This window comes from Chiroxiphia lanceolata, chromosome 3, assembly GCF_009829145.1.
Source record: "Chiroxiphia lanceolata isolate bChiLan1 chromosome 3, bChiLan1.pri, whole genome shotgun sequence".
NCBI lineage: Eukaryota > Metazoa > Chordata > Aves > Passeriformes > Pipridae > Chiroxiphia > Chiroxiphia lanceolata.
Window position 1 is genome coordinate 23,156,382 of NC_045639.1, and position 16,645 is coordinate 23,173,026.

The 16,645-nt window shown below is 42.7% G+C and overlaps 1 protein-coding gene across 3 annotated transcripts in view; it reads left to right on the top strand.

Moving 5' to 3' along the window:
• Positions 1-2,219: 2,219 nt before the first annotated feature.
• KCNH1 (potassium voltage-gated channel subfamily H member 1) overlaps positions 2,220-16,645 on the top strand; it is a 185,262-nt gene continuing 170,836 nt past the window's right edge. For all 3 annotated transcript variants that reach the window (XR_004356274.1, XR_004356275.1, XM_032683850.1), the window contains exons 1-3: positions 2,220-2,340; positions 14,539-14,662; positions 14,910-15,016. Coding sequence is in view for 1 of the 3 variants with exons in the window: in XM_032683850.1 (XP_032539741.1) it covers positions 2,268-2,340; positions 14,539-14,662; positions 14,910-15,016 (304 nt within the window). In the remaining 2 variants the exon portion in view is untranslated. The remainder of the gene's footprint in view (positions 2,341-14,538; positions 14,663-14,909; positions 15,017-16,645) is intronic.

Genomic DNA, 16,645 nt, shown 5'->3' on the forward strand with positions numbered 1-16,645 from the left:
ATGTAAACCCCAACCCAGATAAAATAGTATCTTTGTCATGGAACATAGGATTAAGCATGATGATCTGGAAAAATTAGATGATTAGAGGCTGCAACACAAACTGCAGCCAGGCCACCTTTCATGGAGTTCCAGAAAAAAGTCTTTAGTTTCTTACTCTGTGTCACCTTGCTCCCACTTCTGTGTACTTGCTGATTTGGTTTAAAATATTTTTTCTTTAAAAGCTTCTAAGTTTCTGTAATGTGTGTCAACTGCCAGGTGTCTCCAAGTCATAGATATTCCTGCAGAGCCCAGCAGAAACTGAAATATAGCATGCACTTATTCCTCTAGTGCAGTGGCTTTGAAGGATAACAAAACAGTCTTCCAGATCTCAGTTTTTCAAAAGCTCATTCTTGGTTGTTAGCAGTTGTGCAAATTCAGTGTCAAAGGTTACGGTTACAATTTTTCTGTGCAAATTGCCAGAGAGTTTTAAGATCTCATCAAGTTTGGTTTCCTGCTGAAGCAAGCAGGAGCTAAATAACTTGGGATCTTTCTGTGTGTCGTTGGTGATAGATTTAGATGTGTAAAGATACAAATAAATGCTTCTATGGGATTTTTCAAAACCCAGCAACATTTCAGGGAGAATTAGTCACCTTTTTGCAACTCCTAACCTTCTTCTCTTTGGCAGCAAATGCGGGGATACCCAGCATAAAGTTCATCACCAGTTTAAAAGCGGCTTCCATGGCACAACTACTTCATATGCCTCGGAGGAGGTTGGGCTACGGAGGGGCTTTAGGAGTCTCCCAGGTGTTCGGCTGTGTGAGTGACTGCTGGCACTGCTCAGGGATTTGATCTGCAGCTCCTGCTGCAATGAAATTGTTACCTGCCTCCACCCCTTGACTCTCTCACACTCTTCACTTAAAAATACTGTGGGAGGCAGGAGGCTGCCAGCAGGGAGATTGGACTTCTGCAGCAGTGCTTGTGTTATAGGCAGCATGTGGTCACAACTGTGTGCCTGAATCAGACTGTGTGTGTGGCTGTGCTGGCGCTGGCTGCAGTTCCTGGCCCAAGCCTTACCCAGGAGAGAGCTAAGTGGGCAGTGTCAGCATTCTGTGGGAGCAGTGCTAGTGATTAAAAAGGCCAAGTGACACAGGTCGTCGTGCTTGCCATGCTTTATTTGCTGGTACTGTGAGAAACATCTTTTCCTCAGGCACATGATCATGTGGAAACATATTCATGTCTTGAATATGCCTTTAGCTACAGAGCCTGAAGGTCCTGCACTTAATGAGGCATTACAGCAAGTACATGCCAATGCCAGCAAGAAAATCTGCCTTTTAAATTAAAGAGATCTAAGAATTTTCCATTTACTGAAAGGCTGGTAAGAGGGGGAAGAAAAAAGTCAATTCATGTCTCAGTGAAACACTGTTGTTTCTAACAAACGTGGATAGAGCCTTCCTAAATCTTCGTTCGCGAAGCCTAGCCATGATGATGAAACACTGTTGTAAATTAAATATCTCAAATACTTTAGGACCTGTCAGAGGTTCATAGAATCATAAAATCACAGAACATGATGAGTTGGAAGCAATCCATCAGAATCATCAAGTCCAACTCCTGGCCCTGCACCAGACACCCCAAGAATTACACCATGTGCCCGAGAGCGTTGGCCAAACGCTTCTTGAACTCAGTTTGTCTCGCTGCTTCCACTGAGCAGTTAATCAGCTTGACCACATAATACTAAGTAGCCTTCTAACAGAAGTCGTCGTAGGGAAGCGTAAAGGGCGAGGGTGGCGAGCGAAGTGTCCGCTGCTTCGCGGCGGCGACCCACCCGTAGCGGGACACGGCGGTGTCTCCCGCCGCCCCGCACAGCTGCCGCCGCTCGTTTGTGAGCGGCTTTTAAGTACTCTGAGTTCCTCATCCCCCGGGCGCACTGGTGTGGGGTCGAGCCCCGCTGCCGCCCAGCCGGTGATGAGGCCGCCGGGATGCGCTGTCCGCCCGTGACGGGCAGAGCGCTGCCGGGACGCCGCCGCGCCGGCCCCAGACGGTGGCGCTGCAGCCCCGGCGCTGCGGCGCGGCGGCGGCCGGCGGGGGTCGCTGCGGGGCGGTCCGGCGGCGGCGCGGGGCTGCGGTGCGCGGGAGGCGGCGGCGGGAGCGGCGGTGCCGCACAGCCGCGGGTGCCGGTCCCGGCGGAGGCATGAGGAGCGCGGGGCGGGCGGGCGGCGGCGCGGCAGAGCGCGGGTCGGCGCGGCCCTGAGCGGAGCCTCCGCGCCGCGCTGCGCTCCCGCAGAGCGACTATGGCCGGGGGAAGGCGAGGGCTGGTGGCGCCCCAGAACACGTTCCTGGAGAACATCGTGCGAAGGTCTAACGGTAAGGGGGCACCGCGGGCGAGCTCTCGCCGGGGCGAAGCAGCCCCGCCGCGCCTTCGGCGGGGGCACCGCCGGGCGGTTCCGCCGGAGCGGCGCATCCAGGTGCGGGAGCCGGTGCCGGCTGCTCCGCCCCAGTCCTGCGGGGAGTCCCCAGCCCGGGCGGCGGGGCTCGGGCTGCAGGTGCGCCGGCACGGCGGGGCGGACTGAGAGACCTGATGGCTGCGGCGGGGCCGGACCCGCGACCCGGGGCCAGCGGGGGGAGCGCCAGACCCGGGGCGGGGGACGCGGGGCGTCGGGGCCGGCGTCGGCTCCGGCTGGGGAGAAGGTGCGGGGATTCAAGATGGTCTCTGGGCACGGAGAGCCCGGTGCGGGGGCATCAGCCAGAGCTGCCTGCCCCGGTTGAAATGGAAGGTTTGTCATAAGTGAGGAGAGAGTTTGCCATTTTGAGGGCTGAGGGCAGATATTTCTTTTTTTTTTTCTTTTTTTTTCCCTAGTACACTGTAACCAGGTCTGTCTCTTGGAAAACTGCGGAGTGGAAAATGCCTCGAATTTCACAATTGCATGCAAATATGCATTAATGTTATCCAGATTCTTTCACTTAGGGACTTACCAAAGGCTGTTCCTCAGTGAGCCGGGGACCATGCAAGCGTTCATGTATTTGTTTAACCTAGGCATGTGCATTTCGTTTAAAGCCCCGAGTCTAAATTGTACCATTTTTAATGCTTCCATTGACTTCAATGGGGTTACTTAAGGGATTACAAACTTGTAGTATGGTTGAGAATATGCAGGATCAAGCTCCTTTTGAAGACAAGACAAGTTAATTAATTAAAAACATAGTCAGTTTGTTCTGATAAGGCAAAGACAATTAACCCTCTTGATAAGCAGCTGAAAACTCAAATGATCCCAAGAATGGTTTTCAGTTTTTTTCCAATTAGGCAGTATTATTGGAGAAATAGCCTTTGATAAGACCATATGTTCACATAAAATTGTGAGGCTCCTTTTACAGGTTATTTCTCTCTGCAACTTTCCTGTAGAAGGGAAGGAGTTGGAAGCTGCATTCCTGAAAAAAATACTCACCAGTCTTACAGTGAATCTTGCACTTTTTTTTTTAAATGAATGTTACATTTCGTCACGTTCAGACTGCTTCTCTGATCTTCCAACAACAGTTATCAAAGGCTTTTCTTAAAAGTGTCTTGACTTTGTAGATTATTTTCTTCATTAAAAACCAATTTTCTCTTTTGGCTTTCAGTGTCAAAGCCTTGATGCAATAAATCAGTTGAGGCTTGGAGATGGGGGGAATCATGCAGCAGAAGCTATGCTCTGTTTCTTCCTCTCTTCCCCCATTATTAAGAAGGTGTCATAACACAGTGTGGTGCTAGACAGCACAGGTAAAATGACAGTAGATCATTTCCAAATTCTCAGCAAGTCCTGAGGGCTGTAATCCACAAAAGTTTTTACATTAAGCTTGGTAGGAAGCAATGCACAGTTCAGATGTATTAGGAGAACCTTAGGGGAGTGACTTGGGTTTAGAAGCCCATTTCTTCTATAATGTGCCTTGCAGATTTTGTGGACCCAATCCAGCTTTGCTGTAAATGTGATGCTGTCACATACAAATGCTGTATGAATCAGTTCTAAGGTGTGACAGTCAGTCTCATTAACCTGTCTCTTTCAGGAGGCAAGAATAGACTCCTTTCTCTCCTCATGAGGCAGGGCTGTGCTGATCAGCATGGGAGCAGTATGGAAACTTGCAGGTTCCTTGTTGCCTGTCTTGTCTTGGCCTGTCTACTTGGCCATTGAGATGATTTGGGATGCCCACAGGATAAGTGTTTAAATGGGCCCATAAAGCTTGAGGTTTGGCTCCCCTTTCTTGGTTTTGTTCAATTGGGTAGTAATGTGACCCACAATGAAACTATCTAGGCCATTTGGGATTGGCTAAATAAACCTTGGGCTTGTTGTCAAACTATATTTGCTGGCACATGCAAGCAAGTTAAGTAGTGCCAGCAGATATTGAGTTCATATAGATATAGGAATGTTCCTAATTTCGGGAGGATTCTCTTTGAAAGGAGAGGAATTTGGTCATTGAACAGAAATATGTACTGAATAAGTGCTTCATTTAAAGGAACTTGTATATGATATACATATCGTCAGTCACAGGTGAACTGAGGAAAGCATGTTCTTGCAACGTGTTATATTTTGGGGCAAGGGGTGTTAATTCTGAAAGAGGCTGCATGGCAATAAGAGAAGAATTGGCATGCAGCCTCTTTTGGAAGCATTGCTTTAAGGACAGCACTAATTATAACGTTTTTTACTGGTAGTTTAACAAGGAATTCTTTGGACAACCTTTCATATTAGATGTGGGACTGGTAAGCTGATGCACGTTTATGGCCAACGGTAGTAGAGTGTATGCAGGCATGCGAGTTCAGACTTTTTCCATTAGGGTTAATATTTTGCTCATGTTTATATCACACCATCTGCAGCAAGATTCACTTCAAACTCCTTTAGTCTGAATCATCTGTTTTAGAGTTACTAGGGATGAGTTTCTTCTTAGGTTGCAAATCTACTGAGATGGGTTCTCGTGCACTGAATGCAAGCCAAAGGAGCTGTGCTAGGGTTAGAAGCTGCACAGTACTTCTTTCCCACACATGGGAGTAAAGAAGGAATTGAGAATTTCTCAACCCACCCTGGGATAGGATAGCCTTATGTCAGCACACACAGGAAGGAATACATTTAAGTGTCGTCTTTCTAGACTTGTGGACCTCATCTGGTCCTCTGTGATTTTATCTCACAAGAACATCTTTTGGATGAAGTGTGAATTTTAGATTTGTTCCTCTTTGAAGTGAGGGACACCATAATTCTAATTTCTTGTATTTAATGTTTAAAGGCTGTGTTTCTCTACTAGCCATGCAGAGCTAGAAAAATAAATGTTGCATGCAGTGCTTGGTTGACAAAAATTTGTTTGAAGCATTGAAATATTTAAAGATCAGAACACCCACTGGGACAGAAAATGAGCCCGTGCTGTAAAACAGTGCAGTATATAAAGAATCAGTAGCCCCTGATGATTACTGCTAATGTGGTATTAATGTTTTTCTTGGTAATGTAATACATCCAGAGTATACAAGCACTATAATAACAGTTATAAACTTGGATCATGGCCGGGGCACCCAATTCAAATGGTACAATACATTGTAGAGAATACTATTCTTTGTGATATTCTGATGCTTTATCAATAACTGAAGACAAAACCAATTCTCAGTTTATGTAAATGCCAGCTGGTTTCTTCAGTCCTTCCTTGGTCAAAATTCTCACTGAGATGTGTGATAATTGTGCATGTGTAAGGATGGCAAAAGTAAGCCCTGTGTTTACAGGGCTCTGGAATGTCAGTGGAAGTCACAGATGCTTTTTTGATTTATGGGCAAAATGAGGAGGTTGGAAGAAGGGGAAGTTAGAAGGCATAAGACTTTGTGAATTTAGTTTTGCCTTCACTGAGTCTCTTGGGAACACCCCGAAGAGATGTCAGGTATGGAAGCAAACCTGCACCTTTTGATGGAGAATGCAGAGAGTTCCCTGTAGAGGGAAAGAAAGAAAAAGCACCTTCAGACACAGATCCTGAGTATAACAGACATTTCCATGATTTATGACATTGCTTTCATTAGAGACACTGAAGTCCCAATACAATAAACATTTTGCAACCTGGGCATGCTAGCCTTGTACCATCAGCTGAAACCTGGGAGAGACATTAACTTTATTATGAACATTTCTGAAACTGAAATAGCTGTTTTTATGTTCAGTCAGAGAGAAATGCAAAGCAACTTAACAGAGAACAAAGAACAAAAACTAGTAACAAAAACGAATAACATGCTAATTTAAATTAAAAGTGTGCAAGGGATCCTTAACCTGACGGTGCTGTGTCTGCTGCAGTCTGGCTCTGTCTGCCTACCTTTCAAAATCTAAAGCAGTAAGCAGTGTGGCATGGAGATGCAGACCTGGCTGCAGCTGATGTGATTTGGGTGCAGAAGCAGCAGAGTAGGTTGTGCTTCCCTGAAGGTAGGGTTTGGTATCTGAAGTGTTGTGGATTTAGCTGCTTTCAGACTATTGAGCTGTTGTGTTGGTAAGGAACACATATTTAATGTGACAACCTCTGCATCACTATTCCATAGGAGAGGCACCAAGGGTAGTCAGATGCTGGGTATCACCTGATACCACTGCAACACCTTCGGCAAAGAGCGTCAGTGGTCAAGAAAATATTTTCATACTCACAACAGGACTGCTCTTGCTGAAATTAGCAAGCACATTTGTGAGGTGGAGTATTCTTTCCTGTTTTGATAGAATATGTTTGGTTTCCTGACAGTTCATAAATTTCCATAATTTTCGATGAATCTTTAGGCAGCACTGGGTGAAATTCATTATTTGCAGAGGAACAGCTCAGAAGCCTGGTGCTGCAGGTAAATGACATCCTAGTGTGGGTCTGCTGAATAGGGAAATGCATTTTAGTGGCTGTTTTGGACATGAAAGTATTGAAAAGGACAAAGTTAACTGCATAGGGAAGGACAATATTGAGGTATTCCTTATGAGGTGCAATGTCTGCGATGTCAGCTGTCAAATGGGCTGACTTGTAAGTCCGTAGCAGATATACAGGAGGTTTTCTGCTCCATGCTGCCTGTTTAAAATCTTATCCACCTTCCAAACTTCAGTGGGTTAATTTCAGCATACCCGCCCTCTTCCTCCCACTGTAATGGAATAGAGGGATCTGGCCTGGAGAATGCTTCTCTTCTCTTGCATGAAAAGCTCTTTGCCAGAATGACACCTTGCAAAAAGTGCATGGGAAGCTGCTGGATCAGTAATAAGATGGTGCTGTATGTATAGAGTGCCTTTAGCTGAAGATTTTGTTTCTCTTTCATTAGTGTGACTTGCCCTGTGAAAGGCAAAGTGGATGTTATCCTCTACAAATCTGGCATCCAGTGATTGAACTTGAGTCTGTATCTTTTTGTATCTAATCTCGAAATGCCCAATTTCTTCAAGATTTACTGTAAAATCACTTGTCTCAGTAAAGTCTGCAAGCGTAGGTCTGTCTGTTGGCGTTAATTAAAACAAGACATTTCTCCATAAAAGCAGCAGACCTTCAGAAATTGCAAGGGCACAACTTGCAGCTTCCTCATTAAGGACATTTTCCCAAATAGAATGAAACAAAGGGTTTTGTTACTTCCTGCTCTTCCTTCTTTTCTGTGTTAACAATTGTGGAGACTCATATATTTTCATCCACGCTTTTCATGTAATTGGTCAGTACATTGAAATATCTTTTGACTTTTTTTTTCCCCTCAATATCACTTGAATTGAATATAATTTTTTTTCTGGCTTTTACTAGGCCAGAAGTCTAGTTTTGTGTGAGCACTTTTATGCATTTAGAAATGTAAGACCTGATTTCCTTAAAATTGCTTTTATAGATTGCAAGAAAAAAAATGTACAACACAGAGATGATAGGTAATGTGATTTAAACTTAATGTTCTGAAAGCTCTAGAAGTTCTACTGTGATAATTCAAAATATCAATCAATTTCTACATTAAATCCTAGAACAAGATTGTAAAGCAAATCTTAATGAAACCCATTCATTGGAGAATTTGTTAATGCACTTTTGAAATACGTATAGATAAAAGTGAGCAGGGAGTAAAGTCTCGTCAAATGCTTTTAAGGCTATAATCAGTAAATCAAATGGCTTCTTTAAACTGAAGAAAGATTCATATAATCAGTGCAACTAAAGCATGAGTTTCCTGGATTAGTTTTAAGATCAGATGAGAGGGGAAAAAACCCCCTGACCAACTGAATGATGAAGTCTCGCTGCTAAACAATGTTTTTGTTCTTTAATAAGAGTGGTGCAATGTATGACTCTTAGCAACTGATGAACTTTCTAACTTCTGAAAATTATCTAATTATCTCATGATAATGTCGCATTTGTGTGAATGTTGTGTTTGGGTTTTGTTTTTAATTGTTGTTATTGTTAGTTCCTCAGAATGGACACTACTTCAAGGGTAGGTGAGGAACTATGCTATGCACAAAATGCATATGGCAGCTTTGGTGCACTTGTAGTGCAATTTCAGCTGTTCTTATTCCATTATTCTTCAGTAATTGGTTTTATTTTTTTTAAAAATATAGATAACTATGAAGATTTTGCAGCTACTAATGTTGGAAAGATATTATTTTCAATTTGAAATTTTCTCATGGTAGAGGCCTGCAGTAAAATATTTTCTATAACAATCCAAAGTAACAAATGTTGAGATGGAACCAGTAGTATTTATCTATACTGCTGGTTGCAATTAACGTTAATTTTCTATAATGACTTAAACTGAGTCAGTTGAAGCTATTGTTTTAGTTAGTGTCTCTCTTGTTATTTGTGATAAATATGATGAAATACAATTTTTAATAATTCTTTTCAGCCTGCACTTGCACTATGCCCTGGAGTACACAAGACAGTTTAAGTCATATTTGAATACACATGAAATGCCTGCTTTGGAGGATGTGTTCCTGCTTTGGCAACCAAGGAGCTTTTACATCCATTTTTGTTTCTGTGAAGTAAATTAATACAGAAAACATGTAAGCCCAAATAAACCTATCTGTAGGGTTTTATAATAGCTTTTTTGTATTAGACTGAGGCTACAGCTTAAAAATTTTGACCTCAGTATTAAGGATGTAGAATTTTGAGGCCACTATATCATTATTCTGTAGAGAGATGAAGGTGTTCAATGGAATACATAAACAACTATGCAATTCCACTCTAGGAATGAAATCAAGAGGATACTGTGGATGTGAGTATCCTTGTAACACCAATGACTTCTACAGGAGGATGTGGGTGGAAAAGCAGAATTTATTCTTCTTATTCTACCATATGAATGGTCTTTCTGTCATTTGAGCAAGTCTGTACTTGCTTTGACTACAGTTACAGCACTTTCGTTAAGATGAAAATGTAGTTGGTCTCTGAAGTGCAAGCCTCAAATCCCATGTAAGCAAAGAAAGGATTGAATAAGTACTTGAAATTCAGTTTGACTTATTTTTACTGACTGAGGGCCATATTTTGATCTCTGCAGTTACATTTGAACAATGTAACTAATCAGTCTGACTAAATGCTTCTGTTTCCTTTTTTTTTTTTCCAAAGCTAAGACTAAACATGAACAAAAATTCATACATACCTATCCCTTGGTAGCAATTTTGACAGGCCTACATACAAACAAAGTTTGATTTCCTTGTACTGGGAAAAAATTAAACAGAAATGAAGCAGTGTCTCTTTTCCCCGTGTCTGAGTGATGCTGTTTGTGATGCAAAGTCACAAATTTGTGAACAGCAGAATTGTTTGGATGTTTGTCTGCCCCTTATTCTTAAGCTGGCTGTGACATAGCACCTGTGCAGCTTTGTACCCAGCTAAGGGGGCAGTAGCTAAGGAGGTTGTATCTCTCCCACTATTCTCAGTGACCACGAGTAGGGTAAGAAACATATGTACTCAGCAGTTCTTCTAGTTCTGCCATAGAAGTGATTTGTGCTTGGTAATGCTAGGGGTCTAGGTTTGCTCTGCTCAAGATCCGTGAGAGGAGTTTGAGACTTGATAAAAAGTGACCTGCTGGTCTCAGTAACCAGTGCTATGCAGGAGGGCAATTCCTATTCTGTCGGAGACAGATGGGAGAACTCGCAAGTTTGGTGAGGAGCAGGTCTTCCCACCACGGTGAGCCTGGATCTCCCTTCACTGAGAGAGGGATAAATTAGGAGCAAACCTTTTGAGTTTTGTATTTGTGTGCTGACTGTGGGGAAAAGATATCAATCTATTTAAATTACGTTTGTGCACTACACAAACACGAGCACACTTGTGGCAGCTTTGACAGACCCACATATGTGATGGTGCAGTGGGCAGCAGCCTTTGTTATCACCAAGGTATGCACTACAAATCCCTGAGCAGAGTTTTCCCCTTGGCTTCCTCTGTGCAGTGTGGGAACGTGTCTGCAATGTGGGAGGGAACGTGTCTGGCAGTGCTGTGAGAATGTGTCTGGCTACTGGTCTCTGACATTCTGACAATGTGTCCCAGAAGAGGACCTGTGCATCACTGAAGGGACAGGGAAGGCAGAACTGGTGGGCTGGCCAGTGGAACAAGGTGGGGATCTGGGCTTGGCAAGGTCTGCCTTACAGGAGAGGCTGGGATGCAATGGGTGTGAATGTGTAGCTGTGCAGGGGAATGGTTGGGAGGAAGCACTTGCTCCATGCTCTTGCAAGGAGGTGACCTCTCCTCAGCCAGCTAGTTCTGGCCAGACACATGTCTATGAGTGCATCTTGTCTTCAGGCATTTTGGAAGTTTGAGCTGATGGACAGTTTTGGTTAAACAAAGCACTATATATAACATAGGATTCAGTAGATACATTAGTTTTAGTGAAGAGTTGTTCTAGAGACTTGCTATTGCTGTTGTTAAAGGACCAATGTTATTTGGGAAGACATTTTCTGATTCTTCTGTAATGGTTTGTTTTCCGAGTGGAGGAAAGTACTGTTTTCAGTGACTGAGTGAAATCCATTCTTACATTTTGGAAGGAGTTAAAATGTTTTTCTGTGTGCTTTAAAGCAGCCATATCTACTTTAAAGTGATAATCCAAAACAGATCTGACATTTGAGTGTGTAAAGGCTGACATGAGGGTGCACTGCAGTGAGCGGAACTGACCTGTAGAAAATGCAGGCTAGAAAATATGAAGTGAGGCACTTCACAAAGGAACAGGTGCTGCAGGCTCTCATCACAGAAGCCTGCCCTACTCATGCAAGTAACTGTGCTGCCTTTGTGGTGCTGTAGTTCTTACTTGTGTTTCTGGAGCACGATGTGCTTTGTGTTGCAACCCTACCTGTTTCCTTGCCTCCCAATGGTCTTGCTCAGACTGTGCCAAATGCAACACAAGCCAGAACCCTAGGTCTTTTACATGAGCCTACCCTCTCCAGTTCTTGCTCAGTTCATCCTGGAGCTCATAAGAAGGGCCAATGATGCTTACAGCTTCTCCTTGGGACAGGCAATACTGCTAATCCAATTGCCATTGTGATAGAAATTGATTTCCTGGTAAGGGAGTCCATTGAGTCCTTTCAAACAGGTGCCTAAAGTCACTAAATAGTTTGACTACTGGAGCTATTACATGTCCATTTCATCAGTGTCTTTGAAGAGACTTTAGCAGTGGATTTCTTCATGGTCCTCCCAATCAACTCATTTCCTGGCCTTGTTGACCCACTTGTGAGTCCCCAAGAGGCTCTTCCCTGTGATGCTCAGAGTTCACTAGAGCATCCCTCATGCTTGTTGTGTAACAAAGCCACAGCTGTTTCCTGGCCTCTGGGACCCTGTGTCCCTGCGGATGGAGTGGCAATATTTGCCTCACTGGATGTTGTCTAATATTTTCTTATGTTAGGAACAATTTTTTAACAGATTATGAGCTGTCTCCAAGCAGCACATTGTCAAGAACGTCAGTGCAATTGAATGTAAATGATAGCAATGAGGACAGCCCTTCTACCTCTGGGTTATCTGTCAGAATAAACTATACAGGGGTGTTATAAGTGGGAGTCCTTATTTTATGCTGTGTCTTGCCAGTGTTCACACAGGCTTAACACCGTTGTCAGAGACACTCTTTCTGAAGAGATGCAGTACATTTGTCAGGTATGTAAAGCCTGGATCAAAGAAAGGTGAAGATGCATGAAGTGGGAACTAGCTGGAAGGGAGAGACACTTAGGAAACAGTGGGATTGGCAAAACCTCTGTCTTGTTCTTTGAATTGTTTGGTGCCCAAGATTTTTTCTTTAAAGCTTTGTAGGTACATAAAGATCTCTCAAATTGCTTATAACTCACAACTAAGCCCAGCCTGGACTCTCTGATGAAACATTCTACCTCCACCTCCCAGAGAGGCTCACCCAGTGTAGACTAACAGGGTTGCCTAGTAGGAGTGCATAAAGTACAGTGGTCAAGTCACACTGACTTAAAAACTCATATGGTGAGGATGTTGACATCTGTTCTCTTTGGTAGCTTGATAATTAGTCATTCAGGAGCTGAAATAAAGGCTGAGCTTTCATTGCCCTCAGGTAGCCCTGCATCTTGTAGGAGAACGTCCTAACTGCTGTTGGAGGAGGGAAATGTGTGCATGGTTTCTGTGCATCCTTTGGAAACTGCCAGTCCAAAAAAGGGGGGGCTTCAATGGGCCAAAATGTAAGGAAGTGGGAATGTGATTCTTTAGCTTCTGCAATAATGGCAAAGAATCTTTGTATTCTCTGTGAGACCTGGGCTTATGTTGAAATATTAGGTGTTGTAAGTAATATAGGAAAGGGGAAAAAAACCAACCTTAAAATATCCCCCTTTTTCCATTGTATTCTGTGATTTAACTTGGGCAGGTTTCTATTTGCTGTGTTAATTTTTTCAGCTCTCCTCTCCATCACTACTCACAGAGCATCCAGCTACAAAGTGTTTGAGAGCCAGGCATCTAGGGGCTAGACTGTTGCAGTCTCACCATTTGGTGCTTAATCCTCTTTTGGACTTAGGTTTTTGCTTTTACCTATAAAAAGGGGGCAAGAGCACTGTTGTACCTCACAGAAGCATAGTAAGGCTAGATAAAAGTAGGATTAACACAGTGATGGGCATAAAAAATGTGCCCTATGTAGCCTTCAATAAAAACAAAAAGATTATTTATCTGAAGACAGTGAGGTTTAAGTGAAAAGCAGGCAAATGCTTAATAGAAACTCTTTAGGAAACGGAGCGAAGGGAAAGTTACCTTTTGAGAAGGGGAGACAGTGGGAAGGAATTAATGCATGAAATAACACCGTTCAGATCAGGGCAGGACCTGGCCTAACATTTGTATTTGCATATTTTTTTGTCATTTTTTTGTACTTCCTGATGAAATTTAAAAATATCCTAAGACAGTATAACATAGTGTTTATAATAGACATTCAAAAAGCACTTGCTTAAGCAATGAGAAATGACGGCTTATTCTTGGGAAGGGCTAAAAGACATGTAATGTTTTTGGAAGAAAGTGCTTCTTCTGAAGAAGAAAGCTAAAACTATGGTATTTAAAAGAGGCTGTGAGAAACAAAGCAGCTGAAATGTCCTGAAGTTATACTACTGGTGTATTTAATTCTAAAGAGTGTATCAAGATACACTTAGTCATGCTTATGGAATTGACCAATGGATTAAGTTAGTTATATTAGATGTTTTATTTAAACCCACTTGAAGTTTGCAATGGGGTGAAAGATATTAAAGAGGAAGTTAAAATAAACAGAACTCTTTGCAATTAATAGGTAAAATGTCTTGCTTGTGGTTGCAGGAGGCATTGATGATGACTATGTAGGTTTGAGCAGTTAGGGGCAGATCGTGAAAAGTAGACAGTGTGGTAGACTCCCTTAAAGGCTCCCCTTAAATATGAATGCCTCTTGATCTCATGTAACTGCCCAGCCTTTCTTTCAAAAGCCAGAGGGTCTTTGCAGCTGGGAGAAGAGCCACCACCTCCTCCTGCCTGCCAGCGCTGAGGCAGCAGCAGTGCTGTCTGTCTTGGCACAAGTGTAGTTTTCAGATAGCAGTCATAAAAAAAGTGTCATGGGCAGATCCAGTGAGAATGGAGGTGTGAATCCTGCTTAGTTTTTTTTTTTTCTTAGTGATTGAAACTCCTTCTGGCTTGTATTGCAAACAGAAAGTTCCTTCTACTGGTGTAAATGCTAACCTTGGTTCTTGGGTATCTCATTGGGCGTGCTGTGCTCTACCCCTCACACATGAAGTATTTGACCTTGTGTGGCCACCAGTGAAGGGAATTGAGAGGAACCACAATGTCTGCATTCAGGGAGGAGAAATATTGCTCATGTGTTGGCTTGGCCACCGTTAGAGGCTTCACATTCAATCCGAGTGTCATGGTGGATCAGTGCATGTGGCACAGAGGGAATCTGTCTTCGGTCAAGAGATGAATTTTGCCCGCTTGATCATCATGTGTTTTATTTGCACAAACCCATCCTTTTAGGCTTTTATACTTTTGTAAAAGTAATTAATACTTTTTTAAAAATAAGAATTTACTTATAATTAAAACCAGGAATAATAATGTTGATTGCAGTGGGAATATCTGGGAAAAATTGTACAGGGACTGAAGCAATTGGTACTGAGTCCTGAAATGGGTATTTCCTCTAATGCAACCATAGCCTTGTCTAATGTCTAACTGATGTGCTTTTTCAAACAGATACTAATTTTGTCTTGGGTAATGCCCAGATAGTGGATTGGCCCATTGTCTACAGCAACGATGGATTTTGCAAGTTATCGGGATATCACAGAGCAGAAGTTATGCAAAAAAGCAGCACCTGCAGGTATTTGAGAACAGATTTATTTTCTGTTAAATAGCTTGTAGTGTTCTGCTTGTTGCTTGAGGAGAAAAGTAATCTGCTTATTCCAGTTTTGTCTTTTATCTCTTGGGGCTACATCTGTAGAATATGCTTTCCAGGTGAAACAAAATCAAATAAGAGCTATTTCTAGGGGGGGTCCTTTTCACAATGTAAACAAATTGCTTTGTGTCTTTTTTTAGTATCTGACTTGAATTTCTTGCTTTATTCACAGTTTTATGTATGGAGAGCTGACAGACAAAGATACAATTGACAAGGTCCGGCAAACATTTGAGAACTATGAGATGAACTCCTTTGAAATCTTGATGTACAAGAAGAACAGTAAGTAATTGATTGGTTTGTTCATTAATGTAGGTGGGTAAAGTTGTTTTAAATTACAGTGTAAACTGCAATTCTGTCAGCCTGGAGAACTGTGCTTTATCTAGGGCTAAATGAGCCCCAGTTCTGCCACTTGATCTAGAAGGGAGAAATAAGAACATTAGAGATGAAAATCACTCAGGGAGGCAGAGGAAGCTCTCTAATTTGTTCTGACGTTTAGAGTAATTTGTGTGTGATGCTTTAAGACAACACTGAAGAGTCCATCAGCAATGATAATACACAAGTTAGGTTTGTGCAAATAGTTTCTGCTACAGAGAACATACTTTTTCAATTTTTAAAAACTTGATATAGCAAAGCCAGTATTCAGTAGTTTTGAAATAAGCTGAAAGTTTGCATTCTGTAACTTAATTTCCTCTTAACAATTTTGCCTTCTAATCATGAAACTGGTACTGCCTGTGTACAGGGGAGGGGATCTTGCAGAAGCATCCTGCTAGCAGCTTCTTCCCCTTACAGCTCTGATGATCGTTTTGATCAGTTCCACATTAGTGGGCACGGGTGACTTTAACCACAAAATATAACTCAAACTGCTGTGATGTAATCTTTGACAGTTAACCTCATTGCTGCGTTGTTTCTTGTTAGACCAGTTTTCTGGGGAAATGTTATCCAATCTATCTGTGTGTGTGAGTCATTGGTATTTCTTTTGGAATGACCAGGTAGTACTGATGGAGTTTGGTGAGAGAAACACAGGCACTTCACAAAGGCCAAAAGATAATACTTATGTGTGCTAGTGCTGATCTCTGGATATGTGGAGCTTCTTGTTTTCTATCATAATTAAACTGTTCTTTTAACAGGTGTTGATGCCAAAGTACATGGAGTTGGTTTTTGTTATCTTCCAGAGAGGAAAAAAAATCCCTGAGAAATTTTTGTTTCGTCTGTCTTCTAGTCTTTTTCTTCTCTTTTCAGTCTCTTGAAAGCATCATGACTTTAAACATGATGCTGTTGCTCAGGACTCTTCTGGAGCGCAGTTTTGCTGGTCTAACTCATTTGGAAAGCTGTATACACTGTCTGAATGGCCTTGTTTTGTTCTCCTGCCTTCAAAGTTTACCTGTTTTTAAAAGCTGATTTCTGTTCCTAGCTTAGTGGCCATGGGGACCATGTGCATCTCATATCTATGCATCCAAAGCCAAGTAAATAAGCTGCAGTCATGGGATCTAGGAGGGTCTGAAATTCTCTCTTAGTTAATAATGACTTGGCACCAAGAGACTATGCAGCTACTCTTCTGTTGTTGCTGCAGCATATGGCCTGCAGTAGAGCCTGGGGCCTCTCTGTCTTTTGTGCAGATTTAAAGCAAGGTAACCGCGGAGTGAGGAATGTTTCCTGCCCTGCTGTGCACTTCCCTGAGGAGAGGCAGCCTAGAACAAAGTCCAGCTGTGCAGTAGCTGTGTTGTGTGACATGCCAAAAGACAGAGCTGCAGTGGTTCTGCTCTATGCACAGAGGGTCACAGGCATGGGAAAAAGGAAAGCACAGTTTGCTTTTAAGTTTAACAAAACGCAGGACACTTAATGTTTGCTAGATTTGTAGCTTTAGAGATACGTTAACTACTGTTACAGAGACTGCCTAATAACACTGGA